Raw genomic sequence first — 21442 nt, forward strand, 5'->3', positions numbered from 1 at the left:
CCATAGGAATAAATTGGCAGAGATATTTTTCTGCATTCCTTGACCAGCCCAGGTGCTGTCTTTTGTGTCATCCTGACTTGAGCAGAAAAAGCATTTCTGGTGGCTTCTGCAATCAGATGTGTGCTACAGACAGAGTTGCCATGCCAGGGGGCTGCAGCCCAAAGAGAGAACCAGCCTCTCATTTCAGTATCACTCTGAAGGAAGTACCACAGCTTCAGGCATCCTAAGGCAAGCAGAGAATTCTCTGCTCAGAGTATTTCAAAACAGAGATTATAAGGGAAAATATTCCAAATAAAGATATATTTAATTACTGTATTGTAGCATTCTTGGGATCAGACAAGAAATCCTGTTTTATATGGAGGTTGGCAGTAGTGTTTTTCCCCCCAGTTGGCAACAAACCTGTTTCAGAAAAGGGTGTTAAGTGAGATGCCCTAGCAGATGCTAGCTCTCTGCTTTCTCAGATTCTGCAGCAGGACTTAGCACATTTGTACTGGAGACTTGCTTTCTGAGCCTGTGAGTGGGAGGCTTTCCCATTCTCCTGCTTCAAGCCATGCTTCCACAGCTCACCATTTAGTATAATTGGTTGAATCCTTAGGGGTTCCTGAGAAATGTGCTTAGTCAGTTAGCTGGAAGTCTTTCCCAAAGCTCACTAATCCCTTCATATCATATAAATCCCACACCTGTTACAGGCAGTATGACAAGCAGGACTTTCTTGGCCCTACCACTCATAGCTTGTGTAGGAAGTGGTGTCCCCAGGGTCCCAAACCACTTTGAGCAACATTTGATATGCATGAGTATTAGGCATGCCAAGTATCCTAGGAAAGTTTGATGCTGGAACGTGCAGAATGCTATATATTAACTGCTAGTAAATCTCTTTGAGGAAAGAATATTTGTATCAAGTCTTCAGCACTGATCTTTACAATATCCTTAGGCTTCAGAGTTAACATGCCGAAGATGATACAGCATTTCCCCATATTCACACAGGACTTGTGACATTTTCACATATCTCCAGCACTGTATCTAAAAGGGCAGTGAAACATGTTGGCACAAGTAAAACTGAGGTATGGAGTGGGTAGGTCTGGTGAACCCCACCAGATACTCTTTAAATACATCATCCCCTGTTAGCCACAGATAGAAACTGCAAGCAGAGGAAACTGTTGCCGGTGTCAAAGTTTCATTGGCTTTTCATATCTTGGAGTTATGCTGTACTTCCTAAATACAAAATTCTGTCTTAGGCAAGATGGCAGTTATACAAGTATAGGTGATGTAGGCAAGTATAGGCTAATTAATTCTCTTAGCTACGTCTGCTGTCTGGATAGGAGCTGTGTTTGAGGTTCAACCTGAGAGTATTTGAATATGTCCCTGGTGCTGAGTTTTATTCATTGCTTGCTTTTCATTTTCTGTTTCATAATTGCTTTCATTTACTCTTCTAAAATATGACTTTTCTCAATGGCAATCTGAGCACAAACACAAGGAAAGGATTTCACAGTGACGGATGTTTGACAGGTTTTAGTGGATTTTTAATTGTGCATTTCAGTTCTCTGATGCAGAAGAAAAGAGTCAGCTATTTAGCTGCAACCTCATTTAACCTGGGAAGAGCAAGAAGCTTACTTTGCTTGGCAGTAGCATAACACAGTTCATTAATCACTGACTAAAAGGTCCTTTTTCCATAATTATTCTTCCTCTTGGGACAATCCTCTTCTACAGTGTAAGTGGGGAGACCCGTTCCCTGAAAGAAAAGTCATAATTTGGAAAGGAAGCTCTCAGTTCTCAGGAACATCAGCTCCAGGAATGCACCACAGGTTTGTTTTAGAGTGAGCCAACACACTGCTGCAAAGCAAGGCAAAAACATTGCAGTGAAGGGCGCTTGCTGACGCCGGCAGTTTGTTGGCTATATTCTTCATTCAAAGTTTTGCTATATTGTCTACTTTATCATGTGAATGGATGTAAAGGGATTGATTTTAAAAGTCCTTTACCATGTTAACAGACTTCTCTGAGGCATCTCATCTTGTTATGGGTACATTCGTGATGCTTTGTGATACTAGTAATTGAGCCACCTCCCCAGAAGTGGAGTGGGAGTGGTCTGTGCAGTACCATGGCCTCACACCTGAAAAGGTACCCAGAAGATACTTCTCAGACCAAAGGAGTGCCATGAAGGGTCCTGTTAGCTTAACAGATATTGAAATGTCATTGAGAAATAATAGATGTCCTGTTGTGTTGCTGCTCACCTGTCTTCTGCCTTGGCTGAGGAGTATTTGCTTCCATGAGTGCAGAAAATCAGAGTAGGGAAAGGCAGAAAGATTGCTGAGGGGATTGAAATTCCTGGGTAGAATCTAAACCTGGGGAGTATGTTAATTCTCAAGCAGATCAGTAGGAAATGCTGAGGCAATGATAAATCATATCTATGAAAACTGTAGTCTCCAAGTTTCTGGATAGAAAAGTTAGTATTTTTTATGAAAATTTTTAGGATTATTTTTCCTCAAATCATCCTTAAATGAAGGTATAATGTGGTTGTAACTTTCCTCTTTCTTGAGACTTTTTTTCATAGTTATCCTGTCAAAGTTTGCAGAGATAATGTTTAAATTGCCTTATGTAAAGCGAGAGGTGAGGTGCTATTCCTCATTAGTCTTTATTTCTTTTGTTTTGATGATTTCAGATCTCTGAGAAATATGGATTGCCAGTGGAAAAAATTGCGAAACTTTATAAGAAGAGCAAAAAGGGGTAAGTAAGCCGTAAGTAAAATAACTATGACAGTCAGGGATCCCAACTATGCCTGGGGCATCATTATACTAGACAGTACAAACACTTCTAGGAGACCTGCCCACAACCCTAAAATCTTACTGTCTATGGAAAAAGCAAGTGAGCAAGCGGTAGCAAAAGAAGAAACATCCAGCCTGTCTCTGACTGGCATTCATAGGCTTACTGTGAAGGAGCAGTATTTATGTTTGGAAAATGTACTTGCGTAAAGCCTGTTTTACAGGCTATATACTTAACAACATTCTGGAGAGTGGTATGGGAAAGGCACAGCCTTTGCTGTGAATGCAGCATGGAGTTTCCCTGCAGCATTAGGAAGAAATGGGCTGCTGCCTGAATCTGAAAGGCAGGCAAGCACAAGGGAGAATGCTGTTTGCTGCAGGGCTTTCAACTGAGTAAATTTAGACATGAGCATCACAGCTGTGGTTTTATAATGGCTAGGCTACTACGCTTTAAATAAATCTGAATCTCTTTATTTTAACTTTTTGTTACTGCTAAATAACATCAATATTCTAGCAACATCATTTTAAGTAAGTCATTTATTTTTGGTTCTAACTGTAACTTAGGGCAATGTTTTGTCTGATGATTTCTTTTGCTTTTGAAAAGACAGGTGAGTCTTGTCATGTTTTGCTTCTTTCATACACTGTTTCCAAGTGATGTGTTTGTTGGAAGAAATCCTTTATGGTAAAGAGTGAGGAAGACAATCCTATACGCTTGTACTAGTACTCTTGCACCCGAGCTGAGTTCTGTGAGCTGTGTGCACAGCACCAATTATACTGCTTTCCCATGTCAGTGACTCACATCATGGAGGAGGAGCAGCTTGTGTGGCATGGCTGGGGAGTAGAAAAAGATGCACTTGGGGGATCTGACACTGCACATAGGAAATGCTGGCTGAGTCTGCACAAAATCTGGTGTGCACCTGCAGGCACACTGAAGTGGGTAAAGTTGTAAAGTCCCAGCCCTGACACATATCTAACTACTTTCACAAGTTGCAACCTATAATCCAAAGGATAGAAGGGACTATGGGGCAGACCTTGATGATAATTTCCCATCTCGTCCCTGTACTGGCACGTGCTGGAGTCTCTTATTGTTTCATGTTGAAGTCAGTGGAGTGTGTGCATGAGTGGAGTGCATGGCTTTCCCTTTCGCTGTTCTGGTATGTGAAAATACTGATTTTTGCCTTTGTCACCAGTATCCTGGTAAACATGGATGACAACATTATTGAGCACTACTCCAATGAGGACACATTCATCCTACACATGGAAAGTGTGGTTGAAGGCTTCAAGATCACACTGACTGAGATCTAGCCTCAGACAGAGCCCTTTCATAAAGAACCCACAGCATTTCATTCTTCTTGGAAAGCAGAAGATGCCTATGGAAGTTGACAGACATTGATTAGAGAAACTGTTACAAGACTGCTTTGAAAATATTGTCCGTTCTGCACATGCACACCTATTGCATACAGGCTTGGGTTCGTCAAGCACAAGGCCACTCATGTTAACCTGGTCCCTTATTTATTGCTCCCCACTCTCCATTGTACAAGCAGTTAGCAGCCCCCAGATTTGTAACCAGATGACCCACTGCAAATGTGAAATGCAGCATTTTAGTCCATGCTTTAGTGTGGATAAGCTTATTCTAAAATATAGTAAGGAACTCTGCTGGTCCAGTTTCAGAAATCTGATATAAATCACTTTGCCAGTAGTTCTCTCCTCTCGCTAAAAACTGGTGCAGTGCTAAAGGTGGGGAAAGTGGCTGACAGAGTTCACTTGCTCAGACCGATCCATATCTCTCTCTAGTGTATAGTCTTGCCAAATACCTCTGGTAGTTCTCAGCATGTAGCAATGAGGACTTGTAAGTAAGGCGTTCAGCTACAAATGTCACTTGTAAGTAAATGGTAAAGAAACCATTTTAACTTTGTATATAATGTTTATAATATGCAATAATATATTTTAACTACTGTATGTGGGCACGTTTATTGCCACTATGTTTTTGTATGTATTGGGCTTAGGGTTTAACAGAATATTTCCTAGAAGATTAGATTTCTGCAATCTGTTAAGGAGTGTGTACTGAGAATCTGATAACTGTCTGCATTTGTGCACTCCATCCCTGCCCACCCAGTTTTATACTGAAATATTGGCGCAAACAGTGCTACAGCATTTGGAGTGCACTGTCACTGTGGGACCCACCTTTGGTGCCCTGGTCCCAAACACAGATACCTGGGTACTCCATCCAGCTTTCACCAAATCATAGAGGCACCCGTGTGTCTGGTGTGTCAAGAAGCCTGTTCTCTTGGTGAAGCGAGGGCTCTCAAAATGAGCCTGTCTCAAACCCCAACAAACTGCTCATTAAAGCATTCCTTTAGACTGCAAGAAACTATAGACTCATCTTCTTAAGGGAGTTTGCTCCTGTATCTCCATGGAATGATTCTGTTTTGATTCCCTGCGCAGTTCAATGAGGTAAAAAGTTGGGCTTGATGTAAATATTTTACAGGCTGGATCTGAACCTAGGGTCAATTATGCCGTCACACCATCAAGTTCCATATCTGTCGCAGGAATTCTGAGAGAGAAAGGCTACAGACTAATCATACCAGGAAAGGAGTCCAAGGCCTGAATGTCCCCAGCAAATGTAAACCTAGCACCTATCTCTCTACTTTCCAGTTCCTCTTCCTGTCTTAGATTGCTCCTCACACAGTGAACAGTCCTGTAGTTTTCAGTTGTAAGCATTTCATTTCCCATGCACTGTGCAGGGATCCCATGAGACAGGCAGAAATGTGAGGCCTTTCCTATGAACAACCTTTAGAGTTTTATTAATTCCTCCTTCTAAACACTCTTATTCACTTAGTCACAGTATTTTTTTCATTAGCTGGTTAATGACGTAAAGAAGCACTGCTGAGTTTAATGGGGCTCCTTCTCTAGTGGCTTGAGCTGTGGGAAGCTATTTACATCCAAGCAAAGTAGTTGGAAAAGCTAACTAATCTGATTCTATCATATTTCTGCGTGAACTGTCTTGCAAGATCTTGCAATTTCTTAACTTCATTAGTGATAGCATCCCATTAAAATTTGATCTTCAAATACAAATGTCAAATGTCAGGTACAAATGTCAGGTACCTGTCAAAGCTCCTGCACTATCAGAACCTATGAAAGCTCTCTGCTACTTGTGTCAGGGCTATCACATTCAGAATCCATATGCATCTGGAAAGCAAAGTGTCTGTTTTGTCTGTCTTCTCTTCCTTTCTACTCATCTGTTGTGTGTTCTTTCTGCTCCTGATGCAGACTTGTGTAGTAATTCCATTGTCTTTTTATGGATACATACTCCAGTAAAGATGCTTTTGCTACATTGCTTAAGGATGGACATCTTAGAAATACAATGGATTTAGGGTAATTTCATTTATTTCTGCTTGACTCAGACTCAGATAAAAAGTCCTTGCTGACATAGCCCAGATACTTTTCCACTCCCAAAAAGCAGGACAGTTTTGACAGGTGGCATTAAGAACACAGGACTTGTGAGCAATGCTGTTGGTTCTTGTATTTATCTCTTATTTAATGGTGTTTGGGATTCCAAGGAATTTAACTGAGATTTCTCAGTTGGTCACGATGTCCCAGCAAAGGCTGCGTGCTAAGCTCAGTAGTAATCGCATGCAGGATTTGAGCCCAGGTTCTGCCCCTGTCAGTGCCTGTGGTCTCTGGGGCTGGGTTGTGGTGTGCCACATTAGGGGATGTCAGTGAGAATCTGAGGTTCACAGAGAAGGATGGGACTGTCCTGGCAGCACCAGCACCCTTGTTAGTACTTTATCCTTGTATCACATAGAGGTGGAACTCTATTCTTTGCTAATTAGAGCTAGGTTCTGCTACATGCTGCAACGTCCAGCTCTGAGGAGCAGTATCATAGAATCACAGAATGGCTTGAGTTATAAGAGACCTTGGAGCACACCCACTCTCAACCCCCTGCCATGGGCAGGGCTACCACCTCCTAGCTCAGGCTGCCCAGGGCCCATCCAGTCTGATCTTGAGCACCTCCAGGGATGGGGCACCCACAGCTCTCTGGGCAGCTGTGCCAATGCTGAACAACACCAGCTCCCTCAGCCTTTCTTCATAGGAAAAGTGCTCCAGCATCTTCATGGTTTCCTCTAGACCTATTCCAACAGCTCTGCATCCTTGTTGTACTGGGGGCCCCAGGCATGGATCCAATACTGCAGGTGGGGCCTCACGAAAGCAGAGCAGAAGGGGACAATCCTCTCCCTCACTCTGCTGGCCTCTCCTCTGTTGGTGCAGCCCACAGTTGGCCTTCTGGGCTGCAAGGCACACTGCTGGCTTGTGTCAAACATTTGTTCACCAGAACCCACGGTATAGGATCAGCAAAAGCTGCAATGCTCCAGGAAATGCTGGAGCTTAAAGAGCAGAGCTGCCTTTCCAATGCCATTTTAGGAGCTTTAGGTCAGGCACTGTCCAGGGAAGGAAAGTTGTTTCCAAGATTAACTGAAAGCTTTTCTAAATATATCTCTAAGTGTACAAATTCCTGGTCAGTAGCGAGAGAGCTGATCCTCCTGCCTTTAGCTCCATCTTACAGTCTCAGTGGAGAGAGCAGGGCTGAGGAGGACAGATAGCACTTATCCAGACACTAAGAATATTTTAGAACAACTACTGGAGCTAGTTAGGGATGATCTTCATTAACTTCATTTACCTGCCGGGGCCTGAGGACTTTGTTTTTCTGTTCCATATGCTAAATGCATCACAAGCATCTAAATAATTATGAAACGTAAATCACCCTGCACCCGGTCAGTTTAGTTACAGCATCAGCTGCCACAGAAGCTCTGAACCTCGGTGCTGGTCATGGCGAGCTACAAGCTCTCGGGGTTCACCACCTCTGAGGGTTTGTTGCTCAAAATCAGAATATCGGTGCTGGGGAAGGGCCAGCACCAAAAATGCAAACTTCTGAAGGAGGGACCCATTCAAAGGCCACAAGGAGCATAAAGTTTCTGTCTATGGTTTAAAATGTATGTGTTGCTTTTGTTTCATGAAGAAGTCTGATTAATGCTGTGTCTTCCAAATATGAAGAGGTAAATGGAAGTAAGATTTGGCTGTCGTTTAGCACCAGACAGGAATGTCTTTGTTGCCTCCTTTTGTCGCACTGCTATGGTTGTTTACTCAAGGGAACAAAACTCATTTCCTTCTACAAGAGGACAGGCTGGAATCCAGTGCAGCCTCGAGGCTGCTCAGCATCGTTTCCATACAAAGAGCGAGAGTAGTGCAGTGTCTGTAGATGCTGTGTGAAAGACTGACAGAGAGGTGCAAAAGGCAGAGTAGCCTTCTAAGCTCTGGCCTTTGTTCCTGCTGTAGATTTGGCACTATGTCCGCCCTTTTGATCATTTGCTATAAAAACCCAAATCTCAGGCTTTGTTTTCCTTTTACACAGTCAGGTGCTTATATCCCCAAAATGTAGTGCATTCTTGCAGCGAAGCTTCATTGATGTATGGTAGCGTTCCCATCAAGGTATTTTGGAGGATTTTTTATCACTGAATGTTAACTACAAAGAAAATAGCTTCTTTTTTCTTTTTCTTTTTCTTTTTTTTTTTTTCTGCGTGTTCTCATTAAGTTTTGGTCAGTGAAATTCAGAGATCAAGAGCCTTTCTTGAACATTTTCCTCTTTCAGTCTGTGGACGGATTAAATGCTATAAATGAATTCAAATGCTTGGTAAAAACTCAGCCCTCCAGCTGTCACAGAAGCTGTATGTTGATTGGTATGAAACTGGGAAGGAATATCTTAGGGCCTTAAATGTAAAGCTTATGAAATGTTTATATGCTCTTCCATTTCCTATGAATTGAGACAAGATACAAACGAGTGTTTGTGCCAAAGTTTGTAACAAGCCCTCACTTTGACAAACAACAAACTATGTATAAATAGTGTGCTTTTATATTAAGGAGTAGCTCATGTAACTTAATAGTGTTGCAACTGGGAGAGGGGTTTGATAAACTGTAAATACAGTTATTTTATTTTATTTTTTGTACATTTTTAAGAAGGAAAAAAATAAATATTCCGATGTATGAGATAATATTTCTGTTGCTGTGGCGTGGGGATGGAGTTCCTATGAGTGAGCCCAGAAAATGTACCAATAAGAAGAAAGTAGGAATCCATGCTACAAGAAAACAAGTGCAGAGACTGAAAAAAATAATCACCAAACAGTGCATACAGCTTTTACACTTTTAGGTAGTGCCTACTGGTGACACAGATGTGGTGTAAGAGTAGTGGTGTGACTTCAGCCCCAGTCCAGCTCCCCTGGAATAGATAGGTTCGGGTCAGCTTTCCATCAGCAAAATGGATATGAGTTTATTAATCATTCTCTCTCTTCCCTTGTTTGTCCCAGATTTTCAATCTGTAACCAAACAAACTTGGCAGAGGAATCCCAACAGAGGAAGTACACTTCAATGGATTTTTTGTGATTAATAGGGAGAGGAAGGAAAATTAATCTGTTGTACACTTCAGTAGTATTTCAGTCTTCCATTTCCTAGGTGTACACATTTTCTTTCTTCCTCACCACTTTTCTGCAGAATATTTAAGTGTCAATGTGAAATTGTCCAACCTTGGTGGGAAGGACTCACAAGAGTGCAGGGACAGGATTATCAGATTCATCTTAATTATTCAAGTGCAAAAACTCTCAAGTGGAAGGAGGAATCTGATCTCAAACAAGTGGGTAAGAAAGAGGATCCCTTTTGATGCACCAGATCTGGCTCTTCAAGCAAAGTAATCAGGAGAAGAGTTGAACTCCTGAGATGATTTAGGGCAGAATCTTCTTCCCTGGCAGTCTGCAGCAAGTCTAAAAGTCTAGGAAGTCTAGGCTGGGCTTGAGCATGCCTGGAGCCCTCAGATCACCTCTGCTTTATAGGGTTTTCCATATCAGCAGGATTTTGCATCAAGGTACAACCAAAAGCGATGCAGTCACCTGCTTCCTTTGTTGGCTGGACTTTGCGGCCCGTGTTCATGTCACCAAGCAGAAGCACCTCGTTTAAAGGGGACTGGTGTCCTACAGTCAGTGGAGAGACACAGAGGTGGACATTTTTAATAGAGGCAAAGGTGAACTGCTGGCTTTCTCCCATCCTGATTTCCTGGCATGTTGGAGCGTCCTGGGAACCCAGTGGAAATTCTGATAGTAGCACCTTTGTGAGCACGGAGCATCCACGTCTGCTCCTACTGTGCCCTGTGTGCCGAAACCACAGATGCATATTGGCCCATGTCTCTTCCAGTAAAACACTTTCATAAACTATTTTGATTCCCACCATTTATCTTTTTTTTTTTTTTTTTTTTACAAATGAGAGCCAGGAGGCAAAAACACCTAAGCTGTGAAAGCAGCATGGGGCAGCCATGTTGTGTTACAGGGTGGCAGAGATCGGAGCTGATACCTCCCACTCAGGGCAAGTCCTGGCTGGAATGAGCTGCTGTGGAAGAGCCAACCCCAACATCTCCTTTCTTCCCAGAGAAGATTCCCAGGCGATGAGGGAAGAAGTCAATTCGCCAGCAATCTCAGCCAGTGCAGAGTGCAGTTGTAGAGCCAGTGGCTCCAAGAGTCAACTTAGTCCCACCCGTTGCCATCCCCACCAGAGGGGAACTCATCCACCTGCGTCTGGGTTGAGGAGTGTTCTCGCAGCTGCCAAAGATTTAAAATAAGGGCTGTCTCTTGGAAAACCTGGTGTTTCCTAATCATTGTGAAAAGTCTTTGTCATTTTTTGGTGTATCACACACTGAGGCACATGGTGCTCCATAGCTCGGTGTGTCTGGCTGACTAGATGACAGCAAAAGAGGTTTTTCTTCCAGATGCACTGGAAACCACAGAACCCCATCCCCTTCTGCAACCCCTCTGCCCGCTGCCAGCCCCAGCACAGCCCTGCTCCTCTGCAGCCAGCGCCTGTACTCCAGCAGCAACCAACAGGGGTGTGATGCCCTGTTTCTTACATATTTCACAGACTGACTGGGCTCGTCAAAGTAATCCCATTTCCTGGGCGCTGCCTGCGATAGAAGTTTAATAGTGTTTTATAGGAAGTCATTTTACTAAGTGGCTCTTGAGATGCTTTAGGGGCTGAGTGCCCTGCCTGCAGAGGCTGTGAGAGGAACAAGAAGTGCTGCCGCGGATGGGAACCACCACAACTTCAGCAGCGCCCCGTGTTTCTGAGGCAGCTGGGTGTGCTTCAGCTGCCCATCAACTGGGAGAGGGCAAAGCCCTTCCCTCGTGTAGGGTTTAGCTGAATTTTTAGAAGAATGATGGTGGCCTACAGCTTGTGCCTCATAGAAGAAGTGCTGAGGCTGCTGTGTTTGTGCAGCCCAGAGCAGAGGAGCTGAGGGGAGGCCTGATGGCGGCTGCAGCTCCTCACAGGGAGCGGAGGGGCAGCGCTGAGCTCTGCTCTGTGTGACAGCGACAGGGCCCGAGGGAACGGCATGGAGCTACCACTGAGCAGATGTTCCATCAGCCATCATCCTCCGGCCCCTTTCAAGCTGATATTAACACACCGATTCACAAATAAGTTGGGTTTTATTGATCTGAGGTGGAAACAAGCAGTGGTTTCAGTTACCTCCCAATGGTATTTAAACTACTTTTAGCATCCTGGTGCTAATCCCAGCTCCAAATTTAACCCAGGTAAAAATGTGAGGAGCTTAAAGCAAATGCCTGTGGCTGCACAAGGAAACAGCCGCCCTTGGAGCGTGCAGCCCTCCCACTGCAACGTGCTGCCTGTGCCCATGCACGGCTTAAGCCCTCACTAAGCTCTGGAAATTGATTTAGCTGGACACAGCCCAGCCGTGGGCAGGAGGGGGCCGTGGAGCTCCAGGTTGGAGAAGAACATCACATCCACGTAGCTGGCTGCAGCAGAATATTTATTAGTAGGAAAGAACATTTAGGGGATTTCAGTCGGAGAATTTGCGTGAACCTTCAGTATCCACCATACACTGGTTGTCATTGAGATTGTTCAAGGTTACATATTTATATAAGAAAACAAAATAATTCATATTTAGGTGCAATCAATAATTCCAGTATGAAAAAGCACCATGTCACAAAACAGTTTACAATACAAAATTCTTCAAAATCTAACATTTAAAAACAATATTTGTTCAACAGTAATAACAATACAGTAAAAAAATTCTTATTATTTCCCTTCAAACAATACTGCTTATATATTTTGGCACTGGAAAAGAAACTATCACAAACGCGCCTTTTAACCACACAATGCTGTTTTGTGAGTGTCTATATAATGAAGAAAAACATGCTTTGAAGTCAGTCACTTTGTCAGGTGCAGTCTGAGCTGCTTTCTCCTTCATAAAATTAAAAAAGAAAGGAAGAGGGATCAGTAAGCTGCAGCATGTCTTGCCTTTTGGCCCAGGACACGATCGGGAGAAGCATCTCTCTCAGAGCCAGCCCTGCCCACAGGATGGGCACAAGGCCCTCTGAGCCTGCCTAGAAATGTGGATCAGAGCCCTCAGATGGCCCTGTCCCACAGGAACTGACCCCAGACTCTATGGTAAGCACCCCAATGGGATTCTGACCTCACACTTGCAGCTCAGGCTAACATTTAACTACGTTGCAGTTTTAGTCCCAACTGTTGTCCTGATGCGGCCAACAGTGTCAACCCAAATGGAGGTGATGCAGTGGGGCTGGGTGCTGCTGGGAGGGACAAGGGCTGGGGATCGCCACGTGGGTCTCACATCTGCCCATGAATCAAAAGCTTGAGTCTGAGAGAGAGAGAAAGCCAGAAGCGCAGACTTTTTGGGAAGTTTCCACTCAGAACTGACCCCTGTGAAAATGGGAACGCAGTACTACACGTCAAACAACGGTGCTGTGTGCAGTTACAGCCCTTGGAAAGGCTGATCCTAGTGAGCATGCAGTCCTTGGTGCTAGCTCTAAAAGCCAAACGAGAACAAAAAAAAAATCATTTTCAATACTTTTTACATCTTACATCAAAGATGCCACTACAAAAACACAATAGTATCACACGTTAATTAGTACAGTCTTAAAAATGCAAACCAACGCTGGAAAGACTTCCATACATTCTGCATATCGTAAGTACAGAAGAGAAGAGCTTCTCGAGAGGAGAGGGCAGTCAGAGATCATCTTTTGGGTATTTTTCTGAGGAAGTTGCATGATACAAATACATTTCAGCATAAGAAAACTTTGCTGTGACACTAAAAATTCAGACAAGCCCTAGCTGGCAGTGAGCAGCGGGGATGGGGTGCGTGCTGGGCCACAAACACAGACAGCCTTCTGCCACACGGTCTCCTCCTTTGACTTGATCATCTGCTCTCCTTGTGGGGGTGGGGTTCACATGTCACCGCGAGTACACCTTCCTACTGCATGCAACAGCACACAGACAAACCCTGAGTGCTGCCTGCAGCCTTCCTGCAGGTACCACTGCCAGGTGTCCCTTTGGCGGTGCAGCCCAGTGAGCATCGGCTGGAGTCTCAGAGCATCACCGCAGGAAAACACGACAGAAGTGGAGAGAGAAGTGAGAACATCATGATAGCTATAGGCAACCACACGAGGGGCACAAACAGTTTGAGACAGCCATAAGAAAATGATGCAAACCAAATTCATTTCACTCATAGTTGTCCCTCTCCTTTCTGAGTTGCAAAAGTCTTTCTTAGGATATGTAGGTTTGCTTACACAGAATTCTTCTAGAGAGGTATTTGACTTTGCCAAGACACAGGACGTGCTGAACTCCGTGCTGCTGCAGTGAGTCTGCCCGTGGCAGCTTATTTAAAGTTGGGTTTGGTACCTCTGCTCTATGCTGCGGTGCAGGAGCAGCCTGGGGGCAGTGGTGAGAGAGCTCTCCCCATGAACTCAACGGGAATGGGACACTTGGACTCATTCAGCTATTGGCCACTCATTAGCCTCTGCAGCATCAGACTTACTTGTCCAAATGTACACAGTCAAATCTACATCTATTTAGTTTTCCATCTATTATGTTATTCACTGAGCAATATTTAAAAATCAAAAGATCAAGTGCTTCTGTCAGAACGTACTCACAGCGGTCACGTTGGGTTCAAGTGCAAAATAGCACAAATAGAAACTACCAGTGTGTGGATGGAAGTGGAGTGAGCAAGTGGTAGAAACAAGCATATTGAAATGCAACTCAGTCCTCTTGCAGGAAACATGCCAACAAAAATAATCCCTAACTTCATTAAGCACTTCATTTTTAGTAGGCACTGCGAGCCCACCTTGCTCATAATCCTCTGGCACCGAGACTTCTGCCAGTGCAGGGCTGAATCAGGGAGGTTCCAAAATAAATAATAAAGCAAGAAAACAACTGAAAGATGAATAAGGAAATCTACCAGAAAGTGACAAAGAAACGCAATCTTGTAGGGCACACTGATGGCTAACATGCTTCACAATGGCATTAGTCACCTCCCTCAGACCCTCACCACATCAAAACTCTGGGGTTTGGTTTGGTTTGGTTTGGGGGGGTTATTTGTTTGTTAGCCTTTTCTTTCAGATCCTAATAAAAACTGCTTGGTTGTCCTGGAAACAGGAAGGAGTTCATGATAGGGAATGAAAAGGTGGTGCTGGTGGCAAGGAACTCCGAGTTCTCCCCCAGACAGCCGTGTGCAATCCATTAATCTTCCCTTTAAGTGCAGCCAATTAACAACACAATCGAAGATAAGAATTTAAGAGGATTTTCTCAGGTGGGTTTACTAATCGGCATCATCCCATTCAGTGGGGGAATGTGAGGCCAGCCCTGAATACTGCTCAGACCCAGTCCTGGCAAGGAGAGGAGCAGAGGTTGCACCCTCAATACGTGCTTTGGACAGGCGGCAGGAAGAGTTTCTGCCTGACCTTATTCTATTTTGCCAAAATTATCTCTTGGACCACAGCATCTGGACGCTCCAGGCAGCATCAGGGCACCGCATGCTGCATGGTGACGCATGGGAAGACACTGTTCCTGCCGGGAGAAATCAGCCCTCTGTGGAATAAACCATGTGAGCAGAAAGCAATCACTGGTCAGGTTCAGCCTGCAGTGCCTCAGCAAACACATCAATGGTAATGAGAACCACATTGTTCCAGAGGTGCGGCGTGTTCTTGAAATGTTTAATACCACCACTACTTAATAAGAGTAAATAAACAGTGTGGTTGGCAAGGTGCATGCAGGAGGGCCAAAGGCTGGGAACCAAACAGAAGCCGTTCTGTCTGAATTAAGCCTGGCTCCTATGGCTGCCATAGGCACATGTTTGTTTTCCATTTGTAGAGAGAGGGTGGGGATGGTAGCTGAGAGATGGGGCAAGGCTCAGAGAGCCTGAGTGCCTGTCCCAGGAGGGTGGGGGCATCTCTGCCACTAGATCAGGGCAAGAGGGGAGGATCTCAGCTGTGTCTGAGCCGTGCAGCAAGTGGATGCAATGGAAAGGGTGGCCAGATGGCTTCCTTATGCCTAGACCCCAAGTCTCCAGCCTCAGCTTGTGGTGACCCAGGAGGTCCTGTGGGCTGGAAAGGACAGAGGAGCTCTTCTGTGCTGCCTGTAGCTAATGGGGAACTCCGCCCTGGGCTTCAGAGCCAGGTCTAAAGGTAGTGATGCAGCTCACTGTTTGTCACTGGTCTTGTCTTTGCACATTTCTCACGACAACCCAAGTTCTATTTTTTTTTTCCTTGCTTCTTGTGCACTAGCCAACATTTTACAGGTGATATCTTGATTCCAACTACACATTAAATAGCAACGTATGGGGGCCATGAGGAAATCTGACCTATGTATTCCCAGAAGCCTCTCACATCTGGCTTGCCTGGCTAGTTCTGGTTAAGGTATGGAGAGTATTTCTCATGCTGTGAAAATCCCTCTCCCTGAAACAATACCTATCTTGGTATGACGTTTGGAACCAACAGCAACAAGAATGAGCCTGGAGCAAGGGATGTTGCCAACTGAGACACCCAGTGTAACCAGGGGTGAGTTCTGCAAAGGACAAGGAAGTCCCTTCACATCTGACATTGTTTTTCTGTTCTCAGTGCAAAAAGAATCTAACAACCACTCCAGTGATGATCCTGATTCCTAATGTCAGTGCCTTCCACACCAATCTACAGCCTCTTTTTTTCTTCAACGCATCTGAAACAGCTGTTCTCACCTTCACTCGCCTGCAGACTGTAACCCAGCTCTGAGAGTTAAATGGAGTTTCCTCCTTGTCCACCACGGCCAAGAGGAAAGCTTCTGCCCAAAAGGTTTGCCCGCAGTTATACTCAGAAGTGGAACCAACAGCTCCCAGGAGCATATGGCGTTTCCTAACTGGGGCACAGTGAACAGCTTGGCTGCTGCCATGCAAGGAAGAGCAGAGCTACTCTGCTTCTGCAGCTGCACATTCATGCTAAAGGTGCTCAAAGAGTATTTCGCTAGCACCTCTGACTGCATGCACATGACGGAGCTGCTCAGTTAGAAGATGCTGTGTTAGCCCTATCTCAGAGCTGTGGGGCTGGCATGCTGCTGCTCTGTACCCTGTCTGCCTGCTGCACAGTCAGTGGAAAACTCGGAGCTCTGCTCAGCTGCCTGGAGCTTGCCAAGTTTCTCTGTATTTCTGAACGCAAGTTCTGCCTGCGATACCAAGGAAACTGCCTTCCCCCACTTCCAGACTCCTACATGAGATCACACCCGGTACGACACACATCTGAGTAGTTGTGCAAATGGCAGGTAGAATGTTCTTCTCCACTGTCCTTGCACCAGTTCCTGGACAACAAATTCCTGAGGCCGAAAACCGCTTGGTTGAATGAAACCTAAGCAGCACTGTGAGACAAACACAAGGAGGTGCTGGCACGGCTGGGGACAGGTCTCACCCAGCCTTCTGTCAGCTCACTTTACTTCACATCCCTTCACCAAGCTTCGAAAGGAAGCTTTAGGAGGGTGCCCCCTTTATCCCAACTGTGCTACATTGCTGCATGTAAAGGTTCCCTTCCTACAGCCACGTGTCCCCGGGGACCTGCCACTTGTCACCGTGCTGCCCTGCTCACATGCACCGAGTGGTGCGTGGCCAGCAGCCACACGCTCAGCTCAGCTCAGTCTGCGGATTAGGTCTCGACATCAGGTTACCACTGCTCACTGAGTTTCCATGAGTCAGCTTAGCCCAGGTTTCTGCCCATGCATGTGCTTTCAGCCCATGGCAGATGCAAGGTAATACGACTTACTTAACTTAGTCTGCAGTACAAGAAAACCAGGCTAAGCCCCAGCATTGCACGTTTTCCATCAGCAAGAAGGGCACAGCTCAGCTCATGGGGGCTGGGGATGGGTGAGCACGTTGTGTGCCCCTGGGCACCGCTTCTGCACACAGACCTCTTTCAGCTGCAGAAGCCATGCACTTCTGGCTTAGTGTTTTAAGCTGCAGTGTCCTGAAAATGGGGATGCCATGCTTTCTAGCAGAGAACAACACAGGACAAAATGCCTCAGCAATAACGTAAAAATTCTAAAAGCTCCTAAGAGGAACAGCACAGCAGCATTATCTCAGGAACATTCACTGCTTTGAACTCAAAGGTCTTCAAATAATGTCAAAACAGATCTTTCCTTGGCCCCTCTCAAGCTCACAACAACACACACATGCTGGTTTTACAAGGGTTGCTTGGCATCTTCTGGCCCAGAACCTGGCAAGCTGGGAATGCTGAAAAAATGGCACTGGCATTTTCTGTGGATGAAGTCTAGAGGCTGAAAGTACTCATTAATTCATTTGAATGATGCATGAGTGAAGGAATTACCTTTCCACACAAAAATACTATTAGACAATGTTTCTACAAAACTGAGAGATGACATGCAATAGCACATACAGTCTGCTAGCCTTCCTGTCCAGAAGTATTTTTAACTGATCTCTTGAAAGCATCTATCTTGCTGTGTTATTTTATATGGGATGTGTCGTTTTGTTTTCAAAAGGGTTATAAAAACAGTAATGACTGCAAACGTTGATGGCAGCAAAACAGAAAGCCCCAGTGCTGTGTGCAGCACCACAGTTTTGCTGCTCTGAGACCTGCAGATGCTCCCATAACCAGTTCAGCTACTGCTCACTTTGAAAGTACACGCAGATGCAGGGAAAGAAAGGGACAGTAAATAGTTTAAAACAGTACCAATCATCAGCAGTAGTCAGGTAAAAGAATAACTTTAGTTCAGTCTGTAAATGCTTATACAATACTTTTATCTCCAGCTAAGTCCTCTGCAGCTGTAAGCTACCTCTCAGTCTTCCAGACCTTGTGAGCTTTGGAAAGCATTACATCTCCTCTGGTCTGCGGTCACACCGCAGGCTGTGCTCTCACACCCAGGCTGTACAGCACCAACACGTGAAATCTCCAAACTACCAAGAAAACCAAACTGAGATGAGGTTCTGGGCCAGAAACGTCTCATAAAACTGAAAAGAGATGGAATGCAGCCACTTAAATGAGAGGCAAAGTTTTAAAGTTACAATCACATTTTCAAATTCATCCCCAGCAAATGCCAGCTTCTGTGGGCCTGGGCTGCTCTGGAGCTGGAGGCCTGCACTGAGCCTGGAGGTGCTCTGTAGAATCTCTGCTCGTGGCAGCAGTGGGGAGGTGACAGACACAGGTTTCTCCTAGGGAAGGGGAGGCTCAGGATCTCCTTTGCAGGGTGAGATTTGTTCACAGGGTATCTGACGAGGGTCAGAGAGCAAGAGCTAAGGAACATTTTCATCAACTGTAAGGGTCAGTGCAAAATGTGCCTGTGATGCTCAGAACACCTGAAAGCACTAAGTATTGCAAGCTGTTCATGTCTGTGCACCTGTGTGCTTCTACCTTCTCACTTTCCCCCACACATCTCTGCTCAGGATTTTAATTAGTGGCACAGGAATAAACTTTCGGTTGGCTTTCTGCGGTCATTTGAGACAAAGGTGTGTGCCTGAACATATTTACTGAATGTAATTAGCCACTCACGATCGTTTTGGTACAACCGATTAACAATGCCATTTTTAATTTATTTTTGTTTTATTTTAATATGCTTTGCATATTAAACCTGGCAAAGGAAATGATCATGAGAAATAAAGTGTTGGAATTTCTTCTCTCTTAGTTGTATATGCTACCTAGTGTTCAACAAAAAATTATTCACACTGCTACTTTTTCATGACTTCTAGTTAGTGAATCATCATCTGCAAAGCAGACTTATTTTACTTAGTTTATTTTAAATTAAGGCTACTGGGGATTAGCATCTACAAGGTCACTTGACAAAACGCCAACCTTGCCTGTCAGGCAAAGGTCACACTGCCAAGCTCATGGCTCCCCATGGCTGCGCGTTGCCCACATGGACACCTTGCCGGCAGGATCACAGAGCAGCCTTCAGCTAATGACAGATTAACGCCAATTTAGTCAGCATAATGCCTCCAGTCACTAAAGCCTTTCTGTTGCAGCAGCACTTGTACAGTTACCAAGAAATCCCATGTCTGCGTCCTAGCTTGGAAAGCAGCAACTCTGACCGAAGGACAAAGGTTTGCAGCAGCAAATTTCAGAACTCCTGCATCTAGGCGAAAAGATAAACATTCAGCATTTCTCTCAGAACTGATCTTTTTTTTTTTTTCGTTTTAATTTTTATATATATAAATATACCATAAAGCGTACCATTTCCTTGTTTTAGTACAGACTTTTGAACTTCACTGAAATGAAGGAAATATAAATGCTACAATTTTATGCTTAAAACAAGTTTTGATGACAGCCTTCCCCAAGGAGCAGGCCTGGAAACTGCATTAGCTATGTGGAGAGAGACAAAAACACCCCCAGAATGTCGTACTACACGAGAACATTCAAAATAGCTGTTTTTCTTCGGTTCTAGCCGCTTGCAGGTGTACATCGGTTCCTTGGCTGAATGCCCGCTCTCCTTAGCAGAAACTACTTTATTACTAACCTGTAAATTTCACATTCAACATGTATCTCCCTTAAATTCATTGTCAATACCCAGTTTTTAATATCCATGTCTGCCTTTGCTGACCCCAAATGGCAAGAGGTATCGTCAGTTGTGGATTTTGGGATCAGGACTGCAAATTGCTGGATTTTCAGATAAAGCCATGTGAAATCAGCCACTGTAAACCAAGTAAAAACTGTTGATTGCATTATTTTTTTTTTCTCCTCCTTCTCCTTTACAACCTTGGAAATGTTCACAGCATTGAAACAATGAAGCGTAGGTGCAGGGGTGCAGACAGCACAGCCCTCACCAGTCGTGCACATTCATCATCCTGTCTTTGAGCTTCACTGGTGCCTCCTGGGCAGGAGAGGAGATCTCAGGAGAGTCCTACCCCATCATAACCCTCTTGCTTCAAACTCTGCTACACTTTCAGGTCCTCTGGGTGAATACTCAGCTACTAAGCAGCAACCCAAAACCTGTCATTATGTCTTGTTGCCAAGGATTTGTTGTTGGTTTTGTCCTTCTCAAGTGTACTTTCCAAAACAGACACGTTAAAAAAAAAAAAAATCTTTAAAACAATGATAACACCACAATATCTGTTTAAAACAGTACTGCTCGTGCTCTGGACAAATCGTAAAGAGCAATTCAGCATTCTCATAATTAATCCACAACAAAAGAAGCTATAAGATGCCACAAAAGAAGGCATAATTGGCCATACAGAGGCAACACTACCATGAATGTTGTTTGGCAAGGAAAAAAAAAAAGCGGATACATAATTCATCCAAAGACTGGGTTCAGAATTGCCCGGCGCTGCTGGGATCACACTGCAGGAGTCTCACTATTGATGGGTCACTCTTGGCGCCTCGGATGAACTCTTCTAGGGAGAGTTTTCCTAGAAAAGAGACACGTTGACTTAGCATGCATGGATGGTCACTGCACACCTGCCAAGCCTGCAGAGAAGAGTGGTGGAAGGAAAGTGGCAGGGAGCAAGGGAAACCCCCTGGGGGTGCATAGCAGATGGGTCTCTTTCTCAGAATGCTGGTTTGGAGGAAAGATGGAGAGAGGATGGTGGCTGCACCCACAGAGAAGCACTTTCTGTGGGGGCCTGTGTTGAGTAGTAAGAAGCAGGTGATCAGGTGAGAAGACATGGGGTCACATCTCCCCCAGCAACATCTTGTTCCTGATGCCTTAAAGAAAGGCAGAAGTGTGCTCAAATCCTCCTATTCTGAGGTAGAGTTGAGCTAAGGCCAAACATTCAAGCCCTGGTTATGACAGAGGTGAGACTGAGTCACCTGAGAATCTCACACGAGGCTTGTGCTTGCTCCCACAGACCAGAGACCTCTCCTTTTGCAAAGAGGTCACAGCCACACTGATTTTTCCCATAGTTCAATAATTTCTTGGGTTTGTTTGTTTGTTTGTTTGTTTGTTTGTTTTTAGGAAATACAAGTTACTTTCATACAAAGTACTGAGAAGATGAGGTGCATGGCAGAAATGCAGGGAAGTTTCACTTGTTTTAGATTCAACAACCACCCTACCAGGTGAGAGCATACAACAAGGGCAAGGCTTTTTAAAAACCTGAAATACAGGCAAATCAGTGCTTGACTCCTCAGTGGAAAAACCTAGGTGTTTATTCTGAGACAACCATCTCCTAGTGTGAAATCAATGAACTGACAAGAAAAAAAAAATTGTGTGAAAAATTAAAGACCGGGATGTGGGTTTCTGAGCAGTGTTTCTGAGAATCACACGTCTCTAAGTCCCAGAGACAGCAGGGCAGCCTGCCTGTAAAGGGGTGAGGAGAGATCCTTATGCACCATGGCTTTGCCCATAAGGCTAGAGCAGAAGCAGTGAGGTTGAGGGGTTTC

At 44.7% G+C, this 21442-nt stretch overlaps 2 protein-coding genes across 5 annotated transcripts in view; one reads left to right on the forward strand and one right to left on the reverse strand.

Moving 5' to 3' along the window:
• GRHL2 (grainyhead like transcription factor 2) overlaps positions 1-8762 on the forward strand; it is a 63917-nt gene extending 55155 nt beyond the window's left edge. For all 4 annotated transcript variants that reach the window (XM_090137851.1, XM_090137852.1, XM_090137853.1 and 1 more), the window contains 2 exons: positions 2657-2721; positions 3947-8762. In XM_090137851.1, coding sequence (XP_089993977.1) covers positions 2657-2721; positions 3947-4061 — 180 coding nt within the window. In that variant the 3' untranslated portion in view covers positions 4062-8762. The remainder of the gene's footprint in view (positions 1-2656; positions 2722-3946) is intronic.
• Positions 8763-11484: 2722 nt separating this feature from the next.
• Positions 11485-21442, reverse strand: part of NCALD (neurocalcin delta) — a 51024-nt gene continuing 41066 nt past the window's right edge. Inside the window, exon 4 of the mRNA XM_031591095.2 lies at positions 11485-20472. Within this exon, the coding sequence (XP_031446955.1) occupies positions 20375-20472 (98 nt within the window). The 3' untranslated portion in view covers positions 11485-20374. The remainder of the gene's footprint in view (positions 20473-21442) is intronic.

This window comes from Phasianus colchicus, chromosome 3 (assembly GCF_987193195.1).
Source record: "Phasianus colchicus chromosome 3, bPhaCol1.hap1.1, whole genome shotgun sequence".
Taxonomy (NCBI): domain Eukaryota; kingdom Metazoa; phylum Chordata; class Aves; order Galliformes; family Phasianidae; genus Phasianus; species Phasianus colchicus.